The sequence below is a fragment of the Scedosporium apiospermum genome (assembly GCF_000732125.1).
Source record: "Scedosporium apiospermum strain IHEM 14462 chromosome Unknown SEQ_SAPIO_0044, whole genome shotgun sequence".
Lineage (NCBI taxonomy): Eukaryota > Fungi > Ascomycota > Sordariomycetes > Microascales > Microascaceae > Scedosporium > Scedosporium apiospermum.
Window position 1 is genome coordinate 716,617 of NW_015971745.1, and position 19,510 is coordinate 736,126.

At 52.4% G+C, this 19,510-nt stretch overlaps 5 protein-coding genes across 5 annotated transcripts; 2 read left to right on the forward strand and 3 right to left on the reverse strand.

The window, feature by feature from the left end:
* Positions 1-2,045: 2,045 nt before the first annotated feature.
* SAPIO_CDS1046 (uncharacterized protein) lies at positions 2,046-3,473 on the forward strand (the record flags this gene model as incomplete). The annotated part of the gene is made up of 6 exons (XM_016784042.1): positions 2,046-2,110; positions 2,181-2,204; positions 2,260-2,494; positions 2,593-2,694; positions 2,753-3,286; positions 3,378-3,473. The coding sequence occupies 6 exons, from the start codon at positions 2,046-2,048 to the stop codon at positions 3,471-3,473; spliced, it is 1,056 nt and encodes a 351-aa protein (XP_016645970.1).
* A 1,054-nt stretch (positions 3,474-4,527) lies between these two features.
* Positions 4,528-6,242, reverse strand: SAPIO_CDS1047 ([Pyruvate dehydrogenase (acetyl-transferring)] kinase; the record flags this gene model as incomplete). The annotated part of the gene is made up of 4 exons (XM_016784052.1): positions 4,528-4,591; positions 4,660-5,699; positions 5,838-5,986; positions 6,128-6,242. The coding sequence occupies 4 exons, from the start codon at positions 6,240-6,242 to the stop codon at positions 4,528-4,530; spliced, it is 1,368 nt and encodes a 455-aa protein (XP_016645971.1).
* A 1,731-nt stretch (positions 6,243-7,973) lies between these two features.
* SAPIO_CDS1048 (uncharacterized protein) lies at positions 7,974-9,999 on the forward strand (the record flags this gene model as incomplete). The annotated part of the gene is made up of 6 exons (XM_016784063.1): positions 7,974-8,118; positions 8,289-8,335; positions 8,668-9,244; positions 9,365-9,579; positions 9,639-9,718; positions 9,780-9,999. 6 exons carry the CDS (start codon positions 7,974-7,976, stop codon positions 9,997-9,999), a joined length of 1,284 nt encoding a protein of 427 aa, XP_016645972.1.
* Positions 10,000-10,504: 505 nt separating this feature from the next.
* Positions 10,505-12,891, reverse strand: SAPIO_CDS1049 (uncharacterized protein; the record flags this gene model as incomplete). Its single annotated transcript, XM_016784073.1, has 8 exons — positions 10,505-11,044; positions 11,122-11,297; positions 11,371-11,740; positions 11,812-11,897; positions 11,960-12,067; positions 12,297-12,383; positions 12,457-12,489; positions 12,549-12,891. The coding sequence occupies 8 exons, from the start codon at positions 12,889-12,891 to the stop codon at positions 10,505-10,507; spliced, it is 1,743 nt and encodes a 580-aa protein (XP_016645973.1).
* A 2,417-nt stretch (positions 12,892-15,308) lies between these two features.
* SAPIO_CDS1050 (uncharacterized protein) lies at positions 15,309-17,346 on the reverse strand (the record flags this gene model as incomplete). Its single annotated transcript, XM_016784082.1, has 4 exons — positions 15,309-16,303; positions 16,379-16,478; positions 16,559-16,786; positions 16,924-17,346. The coding sequence occupies 4 exons, from the start codon at positions 17,344-17,346 to the stop codon at positions 15,309-15,311; spliced, it is 1,746 nt and encodes a 581-aa protein (XP_016645974.1).
* Between the last annotated feature and the right edge of the window lie 2,164 nt (positions 17,347-19,510).

Consider the following 19,510-nt stretch of genomic DNA (forward strand, 5'->3'; position numbering starts at 1 on the left):
GGTCGATTTGCGGTCAATTTTGCAGGTGATTCCCGGACTCTGTGACAAGAAGCAGCAGTGCACTTTTTGACGCTCGGTTTCGAACAGACAAATATTAATACTGCTGCATACGTACGAAGTATGCACTTAGTATGCACTGGGGCCCTGGAGAGCCACCGACGCGCAGCCCCTGTGAAGCACCTGCTCTTAGTCCATGCGGGTGTCGACAGACATTGACGCCATACCTTTTCCCTCTCTCTTTCAGCTTGGGAGGCATAGCGAGGCCCCACTCCTTGCACAGTGAAGACTTCGGGAAGGGAACACAATTGTGCCTTTGGGATATCAGAATAGCACGACCAGTCGCATTCGTAGTCAGCCGTATTGCCTACGGGGGGGCGAGATCTTCTTTAGAAAGGGGCGCTGAGCAACTCACAGGTGGAGATGCTCCGGCCAACTGCTGCCGGTTCCAACCTGACTGAAGCTTGGTCGGCATTTGGCTTGCTGTTTGCCCTCGCTTAGCTCCTCAGTTTCTGTCTTTCTAGTGCCGTTCTAGGCAGGCGGAGCAAGGCCTCTCGGAGGCCAGGAGCCGCGACTGATCCTCCGCTCTTATGGTTCTGAGGCGCTTTTCCTAGATAGACAAATAGATGCTAAAGTAACCAACTTCCCCCCTACATCAGACTTCATGATAGCAGCCATATCGACGAGCAAATCCTGTGTTTGAATTGGCCTTGTCGGACAAAACAAAACCGTTTGCGAAACCTCACTACCACATGTGTAACCAGTGAACCCTTGGAACAGACCAGCCACCTCACCATCATGGCGTATAATCGACGGGTGGCTGCAGCCATTGCTTCAATCTTTGCCCTTCCTTTCGGTGCCTCGCAGTGTTAAGTAACTACATATTAAGCGGGACGTAAGGCAAGCCTCAAGCTTAGAGGGTCTGGCATGAGTTCCATCCCATTCTCGGGGAGCTGCGGGTTCTTCCACCGCCATATCGTCAAACCAAAGAAGCGAGGAAAGTCGCATTTCCTTTATTGCCTCTCTGTACTTCGTAGAGCGGTTCATATTGGGGCTCAAGTCCTCGGCCATGGAAGGCACCACTCGAATCTGATGTGGGATCCATTTTGATATTGAGAGCCCTTTGAGATCACCACCTCTCTCGCTCGCAGCTTCCATCTAAGCTAATAGTGAGCGCCCCTGTACTTTCTCAAATGGAAAAGAAAGTACAACCTTAGCCAGGACTTCAGAAAAGTCTTCAATAGAGTCTTTATTGCCTCTACATGTGACTGGAACCTCTTCTATTTTCCCTCCTCGACTGAGCTCATCCACATCTCTTGTCTTCTTCCATACCACTCCATCTTACTATTTGAAGAAGACAGCAGAAGCCTCGTAGGTGGTCTCTCCACAGACACTATTTCAGAGCCCAGTCACTGCTCATAAGTCTGCTAACATTATCAACAGTATATCGAATTCCGAATCTTCCCACCTCCTCCCTCAAAGGACCTGGGGAACTGACTTCTGCTGCTACGGAAGACCAACTTTTCACTCCGCTCTACGCTTCCCACTCCACAGTAAGTATAGCTCCTTGGATGTGAGCTCCTAGCTCTTCCTATTTTAAACCACAATGTTTCTCTCAAAATATGGATCAGAGGCTTGGGATGTGATTATCCTCAGCACTCACTTTGCCATGTCTCAGATCTACAGCTTTCACTCCCTCTTGAAAAGCATCAAATCTGTTTCATCTTTAGGCTTTCTTTCACCCCAGGCACAATCACAGGCATAGCCATGATCTTATACAAAGCTAACAGGAGCAAACAGGTCGTAGGTGGTGATCTCATCACTTGGAACAGAACCTGCCTGCCCTCACTTTGACGCAAGAGTCAAGATCTTTAAGAAGAAAATACTGCTCTGGGTTAGGCTCATTTTCTGTTTATTCTTCAAAGCATCCTTTTCTTGATATCTGGTCGAGGAAACCAGCTACTCCCGACTTCTTTTTTGAATAGTCCCAAGGCCTAACACACTTTCTCTCTATCACAGAGGAAGAATACTGCCATAGCACTACCGCGATGCCTCCCAAGTTTTCCAACTCGTCTGGCAAGCCTGACAAGGGCAAAGCCCCGGCTCGAAACCCGTGAGTACCGAAAAACCATTAGAGCGGAAGCTGTACTTCCGGGGACCATCTAACCTGAAGCTCTATCCAGAAACGACATCCTGAGCTCCGCGCAGTGCGTGTAGTCCCGGTTCAGTCCCCGAGTTTTACTCTGCTCACAATCTCCACAGGTTCAAGTGCTCCGTCGGCAAGGAATACAAGCCTGCCAGCAGTTTCTCCAAGCGGGAGTGGAACGTCTTTGAGCACAAGGTCAAACGAGGCATGAAGGTATCCATCCACAACACTGGCATGACCTGCCGAGAGCACAAGGGTGAGCCCTCCCTGGAGTATCGTTGCCAGGGTCCTTGCGACAAGGTGAAGCCCATCTCCGAGTTTAGCAAGAACGGCCGCACCAATGGTGTCTACGTAAGTTGAGGCCGGACCCCATGTCTTACCAGGCAAGGCTAGATCGATTTCTCACAGTAACGGAATATCAGTGGTGCCAGTCTTGCGTGGCATTCCAGCTTTCCCAGGAGAACGAGGCGAACGTCGAGGTTGCCAAGGAAGATGCAGCCGCCCCCGACACGCACGGAAGTAACCAATCCGTAGCCTTCAGCCGTACGCAGGTAAGACACATTCGAAGACTCCAGCCAGGGAAGCTAAATAAGCTCACTGTTTCGCAAGTCTCACGCCGCTTCCGTTCTTGGTTCGATCGACACCGACGCCGAGTCGTCTATCGGCGGTGTTCATCTCGACCAAAGGAGCCAGGTTAGCCTGGGTCTGCCTCCCCACCTCATCTTGAGCTCCAAGGAGGGAAGCGTCGTGACCTCTTCCTACGCCCCATCCGAGACGGATAACGGCTCCATCGCTCCCGGCGACTCTTCCTCCCAGATTGGTCGAGGCTTCATGCCTCCCCACATTGCTCGGGCGGGGGGTCGCCAGTCGAGCATCGTGAGCGGTTCGTCCCGCCGTGTCGATGATTGGGATTTTTCCGGTCGACAGGCCCGACAGCCCCAGGCTATCGAGGAAGACCCCTTCGAGGAGGACGACGACGACCAGGAGAGCATCGCGAGCAGGAGCACTATGCTTCTCAGTAGCCGGGCGTCCAATGCTTCCGATGTCAACGTCAACGAGTTCCTTGTTGACGCCCCCGCTCCTCGCGTTTCTAGGAAGGAGACCGCGGCTCCCAGGACCACCAGTTCGAAGTGGGCCAAGCCTGTAAGTTTTAGACCTCGCTCCGTCATGCTGGCGTTGTGTAATTCTAGTGTTAGAGTGAATAAGCTAACGTCCTGGATTCTCTTCGATTTAGCGTCGTAAGGTCGAGCCCGCTCCTCTTCCCACCCTTGAAGACTTTGAGCGACCTCCCCAGTACGATGACGACGACTCTGAGACCGAGCTCCCTTGAACGGCAGTTCTCATTATGGCCTCAAGGATGGTTGATTGAAGGGGAAGCATAGTAGCCGAGCTGTCCTGGTTTTCTCGTTCGTTTTTTTTTTCCCCTTCCCGGTTCATAGGGCTATGGGGGATCATGGCCAGGTCGAGAGGAATTTAGGGCGACGACTCCAGCAAGACCATGTCTCATGAAAGAATTTCTGCTAGCGAGGTGCCATCTAGTTTCGAGCCGATAGAGGAGTCGTCTAGTTCATTTGGCATCATCCACCTAGGAATCCAGAAACACATAAAGTTCTTCTGCTTCTTCTTGCTTCCCATCGTAAAAGACCCTCGAGCGCATTCAACACAACAGAGCTGGTGATTCTTCAATTTCAATTTCTTTTTACTCATTTTTTTCTTGGATCTTGTACAAGGTAAGTAGATAAGAAGAGGATAGGTATTCCAACTACATTTAATATGACCATGAAAAAGGTATGATGAGTTATGTGCCCGCCTATTTCCCCCGTTCCCGCACCCCCAAAAACAAACCCATCCGCCCAATTTTGCCCAATGTAGTTTTTTTGCTTCTTTTTTTCTCTCCTTTTTGTGATTAAAAAAAAAGGTCCAAAAAGGTACCACAAACCCCCCTTAATGCTTTCAAAAATCTCAAACATTCATACACTTCAAGTTTTTTCTCCTTTTTTTTTTGGCCAAGGATTGGCCTCCACTCTTCTTCGGACATTGCTTCTGGTTTCTCGACTCTCTGGAGGCTCAGTCTCTTATATTGGGGGGTTGTCGTAGTTGGCTTAGAGTTGAGTTGGTTGGCGAAAAGAAGAAGAACAAGACATTAACGAGCTGGATGTGAGTAGAGTTTCTTTCGAGTGAGAGCGAGCCGGGGTTGATGGAGGAATATATATCCAGAGGTGTGTCGTGTGCGAGAACCGATGCGGACGAAAAGCGATGGGCACATATGCATTATATTACAATAAATGCCTCGGCGTCCGTGAATTAAAGTCGTGGCCCGGAGAGAGTGGTTTCGTCGTCAATCCGTAATCTATGGGTATGTAGAATATGCAAGATTGGGTGTCTTAAGGTAGGGGTTCCGAAGAGCTCGACAGTCTGTTGAGATGTAGGTAGACATCGGTTCCGTATCTGTTTTTGCAGATGTGTTAGAAGAGGGCTGCTCGCTCATATCCGTAAGAAAAGAAGCCAAAACTTACCCCTCCATGCTAATAAGCTTCAAGTCGCCGCCAAAGTACCTGGCATACAACCGCGAGATTGGCAATCCATATCCGAATCCAGCCATAGGCGCCTTGAAATCGCTCTTATCAAAGTCCGGATCGAGGTTCGGCGTCTGATTAACCGTCGTGTACGAGTAGGTCCACACAAGCGGGATGGCGCTACGAGGAATGCCACCACCCTCGTCAGAGATCTTGATGGTGATGTCCTCCTTGCCTTCGGCGACTATGACCTTGGTCACAGGGAACTCCTGCTTGTCCTGGCCGTGTGTCTCGACGACGGCTCGCAGAGAGTTCTTGAGGGTCTCGAAGAGCATGTGCGACAGGTGGCCTGGCACGTACATGAAATTCAGGTGGGGGTTGCAGACAAGCTGGACGCGGGGGGCTTCGAAGAGTCCGTAGTGATCTTCGCAGACGAACCGGGCGTTCTCTATGGCTTCCTGGGCGAGTTCGTGGACGTTCGTTTTCGTGCATATGATGCCGACATATGTGGGATCTCGATAGTGGCTTTGTGATGTGAGGGCGATGTGTTGACCGATTAGCATACGTATGCCTATACGAGACATGTAGAAGCGATCTAGGAAGGCTTGGATGTTGTTGTCGATCTGCAGGCGTTGCCTCTTTCGCTTGTACTCGACAATACCCTGCGCCATGGTGGTCACGACACCGTCGTGCCGCCTCTTGATTTTATTGAGGCACTCTCCGAACTTGAGATTGTACATATGCAGCTCCGGCGGCCAGCTACCACCAGCGTCGTCGACCGCAGCAAAATATCTCCTTGCGGAGTGATACTTCCTTGACCACCCATTGCCGTTTCCGTTTCCGTTTCCGTTTCCATTTCCATTGCCGTTGTTGTTGCCGTTCTGCCGTTGGTTCGACCAGCCGCCAGAGTACTCGCCTTCGGTTAAGCTGGGGTTCGGCGTGTTTTCAGGGAGCCATTTGTTCTTTGCGTGCTTGGCAGGCTTCATCAGTCGCTCTCTAGTCTCACTGTCGAGCCGTGGCCGTGGCAATTCGGTGATTTCCTTGAAATGACTGTGTCAGTATACTGGGAGAGGAAGGGAATTGGGGGGTGGCGGGAATCCCCAGTCCATCAAGAAAGCTTAAGCACCCTCTTAGGAGGAGTTGATGGCTCCCCGGTTCGGGTCATAGTTTTTTCGTACCTCGAAGGATTGGGCGTACCAATCTTGGACACGTCTTATGGAGGGCATTTCGCCGAGGCCGTCTGGTAAGTTGTCCAGCTCCTGGACTCTGTGGGCAAGGCGGATAGGAAGCTCCTCAGAGAGGAACTGGGAGGCTCGAAAGAGGGTACCTAGACAAAAAGGCGAGGTGGCGTGAGTACTCGTGTTCGATCATTTGAGCAGAGTATTTTGGATTTGACCATGATTTGGGTGCAATATCCAAAAAAAGCTCGATTGAGAGGCAAACTGGGGTTAGAATAGGGGATACGCACCAACAGATGGATCTTTGCCGAACTGGACCATCTGGCGCAAGCTCACGCCGGTAGCGGGGAAGCTTGCATAGTGCTTGATGGTTTCCATCAAACGTTCTGTCTTCCTCCACGACATGGTGACGGTGATGTGAGGGGGGCTTGCTAAACCCCACCAAACACACGAATAGCTTGCTGTTCCGACTTGGAGACTCCTCCTATCGAGAGGTTACGCGAAAGTGGTGATCGGTTGGTGCATGTGTGTTCGCGAAAGGCGGTGGAACGATTGGCAATTGGAGGCGACGCAAGGAAGAAAAAGTGAAAGTTGCTCCTGAAGCTAGGATTTGATGTTTTTCGCCCTTGCTCTGTGCGCGCTGGTGAAAATGGTCCCGCCTGCGTGTCGAGTTCAATTGTAGTTTCACCGTCTTGGCTAAGGTTTCCGTTCAATTGTGGGTGGCAGACGTCGAGAATATCGAAAAACGCGGCGTAGAGGGTATGATGAAATCAATTCGTCTGGTAGTGGCGTGGAAGTGGATGCCCTCGGGTCATAGGCGTGAGTCAACCCCGCGGTCTTTGTCGGTCGAGCGTGTGTTTATTGCCGAGGCAGTAAGACATATGGGGATGGGGCGTGGGATTAAGCCACGAGGGCGACTATCTCCTTATATTTTTTTTTGTCACCTTTGATTATAATCAAGGCGAGAGAAAAAGGTCAGTTTCGTGAGGCTTAACTCAGTAGCCAGGGTTGGCCATCCAAAGACAATCCGATCTTGTCAATTGGAGGTGAGAACGAGCGAGGGGGGGAACATTCGTGGGGGATAAGTCTCCCTTTGAGGTTCCTTCCATTTGGCCTGGACACGGGTTTTGGGGAAGGGGGCGACTGGTAGGCGACAGAGACTGGGGGACTGGAACCGCAACCGCAACGGGGATCGGGGATCGGATCAGTGGAACACGAAGCCGTCCGTAATACTGCGTAGACATGTGCGCTTGTTGGCATGTGTCCGTCACTGCTCGAATAGTGGCCAGTGCTTGGCTCGTTTGGGCTTGGTCAAAAGCCGGGGAGCCGAGCAACTCTTATTATTAAGAGCTTGAGTCGACTTTGATGCTTCACTTTTTCTCATGTGCCCCATATCCCGATCCATACAAATGTACATAACTCGTAGGAATATCGAGGGGGGGACGTGGGCCAATACATATTTAATACATGTGGAGATGGAGTCGATTTCGCTGTTCCAGACCTCTGACTCCGGACGTGGGCGGTGGCCAAGAAGTTAATGTTTCGACTAGGAGAATCGTCTCGTGCTCCCGATCTAAACTACCCTATTCCGTACTTCGTGCTTGATCGTGGATCCTGCCGCGACGGCATTCAGCGCTGACCTCGACTCCAAGTCTCCAACATGGCAGCTGTGGGGTTGGGTGCCAGTCTAATATCTAAATACTACCCAATACGATAATGTATATGCAATACCGGGCTCTGTTGATCCACTTGTGCCGCTCCAGGAGACGACAAAACACACCAGTTTCTTCAAAATTGAGACCACTTTCGGGCCATTCTGGCGAGCCTCACGGGCTGCACCGGGGAAGCTCCCTGGTTCTCAAACTGTAATAGCCGCAGGCTTATTGGACCAAGCTCACAGCTCTCGGCACTCGGTACTCGTACTCCGTCGTACTCCGCCCGTCTTTCTCCGTGGTCCCTGCCTTGGTACCCCTGTCTCTTCCACATGTTTTTTTCTTTTGTGCATTTTGTTCATCGATGTGGTACCAAAACGGATCGAACAAGTGGACAAGTGGACAAGTAATTGTGATCCTCCTGCTGTTGCCAACTGCCAACTGCGGCTTCCATTCTCCATTCGCCCCGCATCACCCCACCCCAATGCAGCAACCGTGCATCGCTCTTGGAGCTTCGAATGGTCACAGCTCCCAGCCAGTGTGGGGCCCGTTTCCCGTTGCGCCTTCCAAGATCCGCCCTCGCATTCTGCAGGCTGCTCAAAATCGCCAGCGGGACGCCAGCTGGCTAGGTACGAAGTACTTCGTAGAGTCAAAGCAAAGACCCTTCCAGCCTCTGTCTCGCCTCCCCTAGTCACATGTCACATGCAAGCGCGTTGCCTTACCCTCTCCCGGAGTGAGACCTCCCTTCCTTCCTTCCAGCCACCATCATGAGCTGAATGAAAACGCCAAACTCCGAAAGCTCCGACGTTGCCCAGGAATGACGTTCTCCCAATCATCATTCGTGGGGTGAGTGAAAATAATAATCCGCCTTACGAAACAATACCCTTAGTGCATTATCTTTCGGAGCACGTTGACTTATCAGGAAAAGAGCATTGTTCAATTCAATTAGCGCCAACGATTACGACGAGAGAGAGCTCGGCCAAGTCAGGCGGCCAGAAGAAAAGGGAGAAGCAAAAAATAGCCTCGTTTATCAAAAGAATTATCACACAACTTTTGAAGATTCCACAGTCCCATCGTCCGACGCCGGTGGGCGCTATCCTTCCCCCCCCATAGGACATAGTTGTCTTTCTCACACACCCCCCTCCCCACACACCCAACTTACCGTAACCCCATCCAAGTCTCCGCATGAAACGCGCCGGTTCTCGGATCGCCAAATGAACGGTACAGATGATCCTCCGCCGAATCTTAGCCAGGACGAGATCGAACCCATTGAACGGGCAGCCGCTGTCGTCACACCACCTCCTCTCCCTTCGCCGACACTTTCGTCTCCTGTCTCGCTCTATCGCCTCGGCATCTCGCCATATTCCAAGCAGTTCTCATCCCCACGCGCCCCAGGCCCACCCTGGCTCAAGTCGCCCTCAGTCGAGATAGGACACGACACGAGTTATGATGACCAGGCTGACGACCACGACCAGGCTGACGATAGCCAAGACTACGAGCACGAACAAACGCACGAACAAACGCACGAACACGCTAACGATGGAGACGTGGAAAGCAACGCGGCGGAGCACTCTGGTGATAGCCCATCATCAGAAGACCCCATCGCACTAGATAGCAAAGATGTCCTCCTTCAACGGCTCGGCGACCTCATGCAGCGCCTGAATAGTGACGACACCAGCTTCAAGGATGAGAACCTTTCCGCGCTCCACTCTAAGGTGGACGAGATGGAAGATGTCCTCGAGGGGAGTCCGCATCGTACGCACCTTCGACGGGGAAATCATTCCCCAAATAGTTCACGGCCGGTGAGCCTTGACCTTGATTTCCTGTCGGGCCGGGATACTCAGATATTATGGGGACCAGCTACGAGTCTGTCAGCCCTCTTAAGATCTCAAGTCTCCGACCTCACGAACGCCATTGCGGAGGCACCGCTTTTGAAACCTCCAGCCGAACGGAAACCGGTTCAAATTCGGAGGCCGAAGCCCGCAATCTCCGCCGAGGATGCCAGTCGAATTGCCCAGGAGGCTGAGGAGCTAAGTGAGCATCTGACCTCCATCATCTCCCGGCTCCAGTCTCGCCAGGAGGAATCAGAGGTACGCGGGCCGTTTATGTATTTACTAGGATAGGGACCGAGCGGCTAACACCCATCTAGCATATCCATGCACTTCTCATCGATAGAGCCGAGCGAGCGGCGCAGCGCATTATCGTTCTCGAAGATCACGTCCAAAACCTGTAAGTGCCCCAGGCTTCATAACAGTCTCTCGAGCTGGCCCACTAAGCTCGCTCCCAACAGGCAAGCAAACCTCCACGAATATGACACCGAACTCGCAAGTCTCCGCATTGCCCTCAAAGCTATCGAGGTGCAGTGTCCGCCTCCCTCCAACATGGATGAGGACCTTAGGCGAAGCATACAAAAGTGGAAGGCCGACTGGAAGAGCGTTAAGGAGAAGCGTGCCTCTCGCTCCCTGCGCGAGTCGTCCTTCCTCTCATCCGCCCCAGCTACCCCTCGCTGAATACCTTTGGATAGCGTTGATCATGCCCTCATGCCCTTTGTTTTAGAGGGTTTTCCTGGTTGCATATGTGTGGTAGGACATGGGGTGTTCGCATTTTAGCCCACGCGTTACGACTGGATGAGTTATGACCCTTCTTGTTCACTCCCCACAGTGTACACATGTATGAGATGAGCCTGTTTAAAGTTTGATGATTCAATTCCTGAACGCCCTTTTCAATTGATTCCAAGGAAATGTATACTCGCACTCTTTGCCGCTTCTGCAGCCCCTTTGCTCTCCCATTCTGTTTTCCTCCTCCCAACCTAAATTTTTTTCCCCCACTATTTGCCCTTCCGTTCCAAAGGCTAGGCCTTGATATTGCCCAATTTCATATTCTGTTACGTTTGCAGCCTACCTATCCGCTGCATACGTATCTTTGTGGCATCAATGACATGGTGGCTTGCATATATACTCGAGACCTCCTAAGTTCCATGGACAAGACACCATATGAGAACCCGAAAAGGTCATCTTATACCCCGCCCGCCTGCCCTTGAGCCATCTGGAAGTTCCCAGAATTCAACACGGCGGCATGAGGCACTGCCGGCCGCTTGGCCTCTTGACGGAGCAACTTGCGCTTGAAGAACCAGACGAACTCACTCTTCCCGTACTTAACAAGACTAGACAGAGGCACGTCGAAGACAGCATCGAGTTCCTCAAGGGTGTGACCCTTAGTCTCGGGAAGGAAGAGCAGGACAAGAACGAAGCCGGCAATGTTCCAGCCGGCGTACCAGCCAAAGGCGCCAGTAGGCGTGAAGGCGCTCTGAAGACTAGGCCAAGTGACGGCGAGTAAAAAGTTGAAGAACCAGGTGGTCGCCGTGGCGAAGGACATGCCGATGGGGCGGATGTAAAGAGGGTAGGCTTCGGCAGAGTAGGTGAAAGGGACGGGGCCCTCGCCGGGGGAGTAGACCATGCCGAAGAGGTAGATGCCTGTGATGATCATGGCGATGCGGGTGGCGCCCACGGGGAGCCAGAAGCTGAAGCCCGTCCAGAGGAGGAAGGCGGACATGAACTATTGAAGCAAGCGTGTCAGTAAGTCGTCTGCTTTCGGAGTCATCTAGGAAGTGGGTTAGGAGTGGTGGAACTTACGGGGAATGTGGCCAAGAGAAGGTTACGTCGACCAAAGGTGTCAATTGTCCAGAAAGCGGGCAACGCAAAGAGGAAATTGATGACACCGAACCCGAGCGAGGCCACCAGAGCGGACTTCTCCGAGAAGTGGGCGGCCAGGAAGATCTCGGTTGAATAGTACGCGACAACATTGATACCTATCCACGCGAGAACCGTTAGTGAGACCTTTTCATCAGCACTCTTTCCCAAGATGACAAGATGGCTACTCACCGCAAAACTGCTGCATAAACATGACAATCTCGGAAGCCAAGAATGCATTACGATTCCGTCGGACGGTCAGCAGCTCCTTGACACCGGTGTTGCGCACAACATCCTTCTCCACGTTGAGAAGGGCGTCGGCGTAGAAGATATCCCTTGCGGCCTGGATCTTCTTGAACCGAAGGCGGCACATACTTTGGTACGCCGGGACCGGTTCCTCCTTGCTCAGGTGCCAGCGAGGGGATTCGGGAATGGTACAGACCAGTGCAGCGCATACCATCGCGGGAAGGGCGGCTGATGCGAGCATAAGTCTCCATCTGAGGCCGACGATACCACCGACGTCGGGGACTTCGTAAAGAGCTAGATCCGCAGCATATCCAAGCTGTTAAACCAGAGTATTAGCGTTACCGGCCTGACGACACTGTCACTGACAAATCTGTGAGAGGTTCTTACCATGATTCCGAAGGCTGTCCACATTTGCCATTGCATGACGAGAGCTCCACGAAGTCTTGGAGGAGCACACTCAGCGGCGAACATGGCTGCATATTGGTGGTCGGTTAAATTGCTTGCTTGGGAGGCTTAACTAGGGATATGAACGTACGAGTTGTAGCAGACTTTGGGCCAAGGCCGAATCCGAGAAGACATCGAGCAATGAATAGGTGCCACCAGCTGTTCGTCAGAGCCTGCCAGATACAGGCAATGATAGACACTGGACGAGTGTTAACATTTTCTTTCGAAGCGAATATTATGACGAAGGTGGGATAACATGCCTAATTCGCACAAGAAGATAGTTCCTCGCCGACCGAATCGCTCGTTCAACGGGTGTGTCAACCCTGAAAAGGTGAGTGTTAGCGATTTTCTACCCAGTTCTTCGCGAAGGTTATACTGACAGCATCCAAATACGGCACAGCAAAGGTAGGGAGCGCCATTCACCAGACCAAGCAACCAGGTGTCTCGTATACTACCGCTGCCGATGCCGAATTGGTGCTTATAGAAAGCTTGGGCACCGTTTACGACGGTTTCGTCTGTTATGGTCGACAAGTGTTAGCTTTCTGCACAACAACGGATGCGGGGGTGGCTGTATTACGATCGGCTTACCCATTCCCTGGACCGTGGCGCAAAGAGAGCAGACTTTGGAAAAGCTGTTAGATCTTGTGCGTCCCAAAAATGTGAGCAAGCTCATCACTTACTAGCCACGACCAAGTATAGCATCTTGGGGTTCTTCCATTTGTGGTCTCTCTCCTGCTCAAGAACAATCCTCTCCTCGTCGGTGAGACCTTCTACAGCATCCCACCTGTCGAGATTACCGGCGAGCTGGGCTCCCAAGCGGAAAGAGCGGACATCTTCTTCTTTCGTTATACCATGGTATTTGCAGTACTCTTCTGCACGAATGGACAACTCCTCGAAGGAAAGGCCGTCGAGAGGGTTGGCGAGCTTCTTGGTAGCTTTAAGTCCTATGTCCGTCATCTCGATCGCAGGGCCGAGGCTCTCTTCGCCGAGGGATATCGGGGTGGATTTGTCGGACCCAGCCATTGTGATCCGGTGGGGCGAGGTACAGTATCGAGTTGAAGTTATCCCGCGAGTTCAATGTTTGGGGATGAGAGCGGGTGGCATGGGGTAAGTAGGCCAGCGATAAGTGGGAGATGTGGTGATCGATGATGATGTTATGGAAGAGACACTCAGACCATTGAGCCGAGCGTGGGGTTGGAAAGTTTAAGGAAAACCAAAACGCTCGAATCTTCGAAAATTTTAGAAGGATTCAAGATAAGGAAAAGCCACGAAGAGACCTCATATGCGGGAAACAGGGCCTTTTGTACCATGGGGTCCTGACGTCGAAGGGGGTGGAAAAGCATCGTGATACACATTTCACATGGAAGTATGATGGTTAGTGTCCCCCTCCTCCACTTTCCTAGCTCGTATGCCTTGCGGACCGATACGTAAGGGTACCGATGAGATAACTGACGCCAAAATATCGTGTATAGTTCCCTGGCCCATACTAGTCTCGGTCGCCGAGTGCAGAGACTTGAAGACTCTGGTAGTTGGATGCAAGCGTTTTAAAGTTTGGGTGGATATGTCGGTTTTACGATGCCATCACCCGGGCCTGCACATACTTCACGCGGCTAACTAGTCTCATGCTGAGTAGGTCACTGAATACACGGGCTCTGTGGCAGATTCGAAGGCTCATTTACTATGCCGCGGAAGCCCAGGCTCGAACGCGGGGTTCATGTGCCCCGCTGCCTACATCTTCAACGCGGCTGCCATACAGCTCAAGTGGATAGAAAAACCCGCGAGGCCTTTATATACCCAGGGGACAGATTACAATGATCGGACTGAGGGGGTGCGAGGCCCGCTAAACGGCGGAGCGAGAGAAGCCCATAAGTTAATTCCGAGCCCCCATCAGATCAAGCTCACCTACCCTACGAAATGTTTAGGGTGATGTCGACACAAACCATGCTAAACCCAACTTCATGCACCCCGCCTCTCCTCCATCTCTCTTCCATGGGCGAGGCATGAAAAACCCCGCAAACCCACAAGCTTATATGACGTCTAAGCAATTGAAGATAGGCGAAGTCAAATCAGGCCAGGTGGCATCTAAGCGGAGATGCTCGAGTCTAACATCATTGGCTGCGGGGGTTACAGAAAGCTCTGGCAATGGACGATGTTTATTGAAGAGCAACACCGTGGTGCCTCCGAGGTGACATGACGATGATTTGGGTGTTGTGGAAAGAAAGCCCAGGGTCCCGGGTTCGGAGACGAGAATCAGTTGTTATTTCCCCCGCTTCAGACGTATTCATGAGCGGTCGCCTCATAGTCTTAGTTCGCGCGATATACGAAGTCTTTGCGATGTTGTGCTAACATACCCCCTCCCTTGTCTCGACCCTTCAGTCACTGCAGCAGCTTGGGTTCGTCTCAGCAAACCATTTGATTCGAAAAAAGAATATCTGTTCTAGCAAGAATCCCGGGAGCATTCGAGATCAGCACCGACGATCAACCTCGAACGCCCCAAGGCACGAATGTGCCTTTCCCCTGGGCCCCGGGGCGCCACCGGCAGCTCCCATCCGATCCTACTAGTTGACAGGGCGAGACAGCTCCGCCACCCACTCCCCGTCCCTCTATCCGGATTTGGCATGCGGTGACTCTGAGCTTAAGATGGTTAGAAGCAGCAATTTCAAGCCCGCCCCATCTAAGTTCTGGTCCGCCTCATTATTTTACGTCATGTGCGAGGTAAAGAGCTTTTTGGCAGGGCGCGCCGTCCCGGCTAGCTCTGGCCTAAAAAAAGTCCTAGAAAGTCTAGATTCGACAGCATCTGTGATATTTGCGAGACCAAGCTGTGAGACGTTAGTAATTGGCTTCTTCTATTGTTCTAACTCCTGATAAGTTCAATACGACGAACGCCCTGGTACAGCGGGAATACGAGCCACCGTAACGCCGTCGTTTCCCTGGCACCAACACATCGTTGAGGTACCAGAGACGTATCGTTTAGACGTAGTTTAGACGGGGCGGTGCTGTTGCAAAACGTCACCTACACGTGAATGTGGCAGGTCACGGGGACAAGAGCAAAAAGACACGAGCCTGAAATGGTTGAAACGCAATTTTGGAACTAATCTAGCTACACAGCAGGAAAAGATGTTGTGGACAATCTTGTTTCCCCCAAGCCTTGGTCTGGTAATCAAAACAAGTGAGAACGAGAATCGACGAATTCCAGTTCGTACAGCAACATGAAGTATCCGTAATACCACAGTCACGAGGCCCGTGAAAGCAACATGAACATTCTGGAAAGGACAAAATGCTTCCCAGCCCGAACGGGAAATACCCCCTGGAAGATGTAACACACTGTTCTTCTCCCCTGCTTTTACTCTTTTGGCATTCATTCTCACAAGCGTACATATCGAGATGTGATCCATCTTGAGCGTTCCTAGTCGTGGGGCCCAGAAGCTCGTGAGAGCGTTTCATTTGTACTGGTGTCCGGCGTAGTCTGCAGCCGACTCTCGCCGGCTGTGATGTCGACTGGGCGGCTTGTCCTGTGTGAGCACAACGCTCCTCCTTCGCCTGGACCTGGGAGCGTCGTCTCCACTCCCGTTCGGCATGCGGCGCGGGGTGACGTCTTCGGCCTTGGACGAATATCTGTAGTATTTGTCGTCCTTTTCCGACCGGTCTCGTCCGCTGTGGAGATCTAGCAGAGATACCGAAGGCGGGGGAGGCGACGACGTTGCATATGGCTCGGCAGGACTACTAGAGTCAGTGGAGCCATGCCGGGGTGATTTCGTTGATGGACTGCGTTCCTGGCCCCGGGCCGTTGGGGGCAGTGTAATGTTGCTCAAATTGTAGGGTCGGCCGGCTCCTTCTTTCGACGGTCGAGTAGATTGAGTGCCGTCATTATCCCGGTCCTTGTTTGTAAACCTGACGGACTTGGCTGGCGCCTTCTTCTCCTCCTTTCTCCTGGAACTGGAGTCAGGGCTGCCGTCATTGTAGGATGTGTCCCTGTCCCGGTTCTTAGATGGTGATGATGTGCTCGAGCCGAAGCCGCCGTCCGGAGAGCTCTTCCGTGCCTTTTCAGCCCTCTTTCGATCGCGGGATTTTCGCCGAGAAAAGACGTCCCTGATGGAAAGGTCCAAATTCTCCTGCGCAGTCTTGTCGGCTTTCTTGGGGAGGAGGTGTCTCGATAGCTGCTTCGGGAGCCTCTCGGGCTTTCCATCCACGAGGGGCCCGTCTGAGTCGATGGGCAGTTTCGACATGATCCTGTCCAGGCGTTTGGCTTCGACGTCTGGGTTGGCGTAGATGGCCATTATGGTCCACTTGACGAAGCCGTCCGGGGTGAGGGCTGGAACGATGTTGGGAGACTTTGGGGAGTGTTTGATGAGGTGGTAGTTGCATTCTAGATCCTCGAAGAGGTATTCGATATCAAGCCAGTCCTTTTCGTCATCCTCACGACACTTGAAAACGTCTATTTGAGAGAGGGCAGTAAGAGTTAGCGTGTTTATTTTCTCTCTGTCGGGGTATCTCTATCGATGTGACTAACCAGCAAAGGAATGCGGTTCGTTTTCGACAGCATACTGTCGGTAAAAGACCGACAACTTCTTGGGGGGGATGACGAGGCCGAGAGGCTCTACCTGCGAGATCTGTAATATGAAGTTAGCCTTAGTTCTTTAGCGACGATCCGCCGACGTCACGAGCTGAAAACACTTTTCGAACTACTTACAAGATAGTTGGCGATTCCTCTCAGAACCTGACCAAGTCTCCTGGTGGCCTTGCCGTTCTCATCGAACAGCTGACCCCAGCGCTTGTCGACGATGCTCAGGCCGACGTCGCTTTGGGGTTTCTGAAGAGGAGAAGCCGGCGGTGTTTGCGGGAAGGTAGGGCCGGTCGGCGGAGCTGCCGTAAAGTTGGGAGCCTTGGGGAAGAATGATTCCCGCGGGATTTGGCTTTGCTTCGGAGAAGAGGAAAAGGAGTGGGAGTAGGTGGTTGGTGAGGTAGAGTAGGAAGGCGACGGGGATGGGGGGGAAGGTCGGGAGGAGAACGAGTTCCTCTCTATATCACTTCTAACTCGTTCTCCGACTGCCGAACTCGTGTTAGTTGGAAGCCAGAAGTGGGAGAGGAGAACGTGAAGATGGGAAGGGACGAGAATGAGAAACGCTTGCCTTCTTCCACAATCTGGTTCTTGAGGCCTTCCACGCCGCCAGCGTCGAGGAATTGTCGAAATTTCCGAAATTCATCGACCATGTCCGGCGGAAGAGGAGTATAGCTGGAGGGGATACCCCTGTCTAACACGAACTCGGGCTCGTTGCCGCGGAGCTCATCCGCCTCGATGTATTCCTCCTCATCGGGGGCCCAGCTCTCCGTGGGCGGGGGAGGAGGCGGCGGGGGAGGTACAGATCCTTGGATGGTGGAGGTTCTGTGCCAACTTGACTGTCGACCTAGGGAAGGTCTAGGGCAAGTTGGGGACATGAGAGGAGGAGGGGGTGGTGGGATGAAAGAAGTGTCCGCCATTTCTTTCTGGCTAAGACGTTCAGTGAGCAGGAGGTTTTTCTGTGTCAACGGTGGATATCAGGTATAAGAGTAGGTTTGAGTCTTGGTTACGGGTATGCTTTGGTTTTGCTCAGTTACCAACCTTTCTGGGATTGAGTCGAGTGTGTGTCTAAGGGGAAAGATTCTGGCGAGGATGGGCCAAATTTATATTTGATCTCTTCTACGGCTCTCTGATATAGCCATTGTCCGTCGACGCCCTTGTCCTATGTTACAGGTGAACCATCCTGGCGACGGGGCCAAGGGGTTCGGGTAATGGCCCCGGGGGCAAAGAGAATGAGGCCTTCCCGAACACAAAAGTATGGCTACATCCCGTATCGCCATAAGCAAGGGTATACACATGGTGGGCGCAAGAGTCTGGTGGTACAGTTACTCCCTCCTTCATCTAGGAGGGGGTGGTCTTCTCGGGCATCGAGAAGCTAGATGGTGGGTGTAAGTGGAGAGAGATGACTGGCCCTAACAACAGATGGGGGCACAGCTCTCGTGTCGGGGCCACCAGGATGGCAAGAGGTATGGACTCATAGAGAGCAAACAAACCCATCGGTGACGTTCTTGCTCGACCCCTTTGTAACACCTCTTCCGAGACGAAGGAACGTTCACCACAAGTCACAAGTGTGTGTGTGGGTGCTACAGCCCGCTGAGCAAGCATCTTTCTCTCTCTCACACTTCCGGCTCTTACTCTCGTCCCAACCATCCATGATCTACCGTACACCCCCCAAGCTCTTTTTTTTGCAACCTAGTACGTGGCGATATCCCGTCGTCCCCCCGTTTTCGACGCTTGATGTGGGCGCGCAGTTGTGCAGGGCCAGGATGCAAGCAGCTATCCCCTCCCCCCAAACCCCACTGGGCGTATTTACGCATACCATGGGGGTCCATGATAGCCAAAAAAAATAAGTAGGCGGCAGTTGGGGTATCAATACGTTGTGCCACCCTCTTCACGACAAGGCGACATGAAGGGAGTTTTGGGCTGCATGATGACCCCAGCTCTTATACGGGCTAGTCTCTCTGTTCGCCTCATTTGTTTGGTTTGGGCACTGATGGTGTCGGAGGGCGGAATTTAATTTTTTTTTTCTTTGGTCGAGCAATTGGGGCTGTGGTATTCTATGCGCTGCAGAAGCAGTGCGGGTACGGGCGACCGGGTTTAAAGCAAAAGTGACCTCAAGAGCCAATAATGCGCGGAGCAGGGATACATCAACCATGGCACATGAGACTTGGAATCAAAGGCGTGCTGAGTGAAGAGTCGCGTCGAATGAGATGCGGAAGGGGATCTTGTCGGGCGGTGGTGAATTCGCCGTCCTGCTTCCTCATTTCGATTCACCGAGAAGGCCGAGCCATAACGAGCCATACGGAAAGGATTGATGTACTCCTTCGAGAAAATAGCAGCCCCAGATGAAGTGTGGGTGCAATGCCACTGATCGGTCATTTGAAGAGGTTGGGCCCTACGGTCTACTTCGTAGGCAGCCCGGATGAATAGAGCCTGGCCTGGCTTGGCTTGGCTTCGAAGCTGTCGCGTGCGGACAATGTATATGCCTGGCGTTCAGAATCACGGTCATCCCTCCCTTCTCACCGGCAGGCATTTGATGTTTGCTCTCTTTCTCTCCCTCCCCCGGACCAAATTGGTGACCGGCGGCAGGGTCCACTTACACTTACATCAGGATCGTCAAGCCACCCGCCTCACTTACACACGACGCGTGTCTAGGAAAATGGTCGTGAATCGTGATCCTACGTTTCGGAGTCGGGCTCATATTCTGCCCTCTATTATTCTGGCTTAATCCACATCAAGAGGCGATGTGCCTGATGTTTCCTTGAAGGTTCTCGAAGTATACGCCATCATATTCCATGCTTTAAAACGTGGGTGTCTAGAAGGGCCTCAAAACAAGAGGCTCATCTCCCCTTCCCCTCACTTTGTGGGAGATAATCTTCGAGAACTGCACTGCCACTCCCTCAGAACATCCTGCCCCCCCTCCTCCGAACAAGAATCATCTTGACGACCTCCTCCTTACTTATGCGAGTGCGCACTATGCTCGCAATCGTGTTACCCCAAGTTTCTCCACTTACGTCCCGCATTCCCTCTTTTGTAATTTCTCCCCTTGGTCCTTCTTCTCTTCCTGTCATTCCCTTTCGGGAC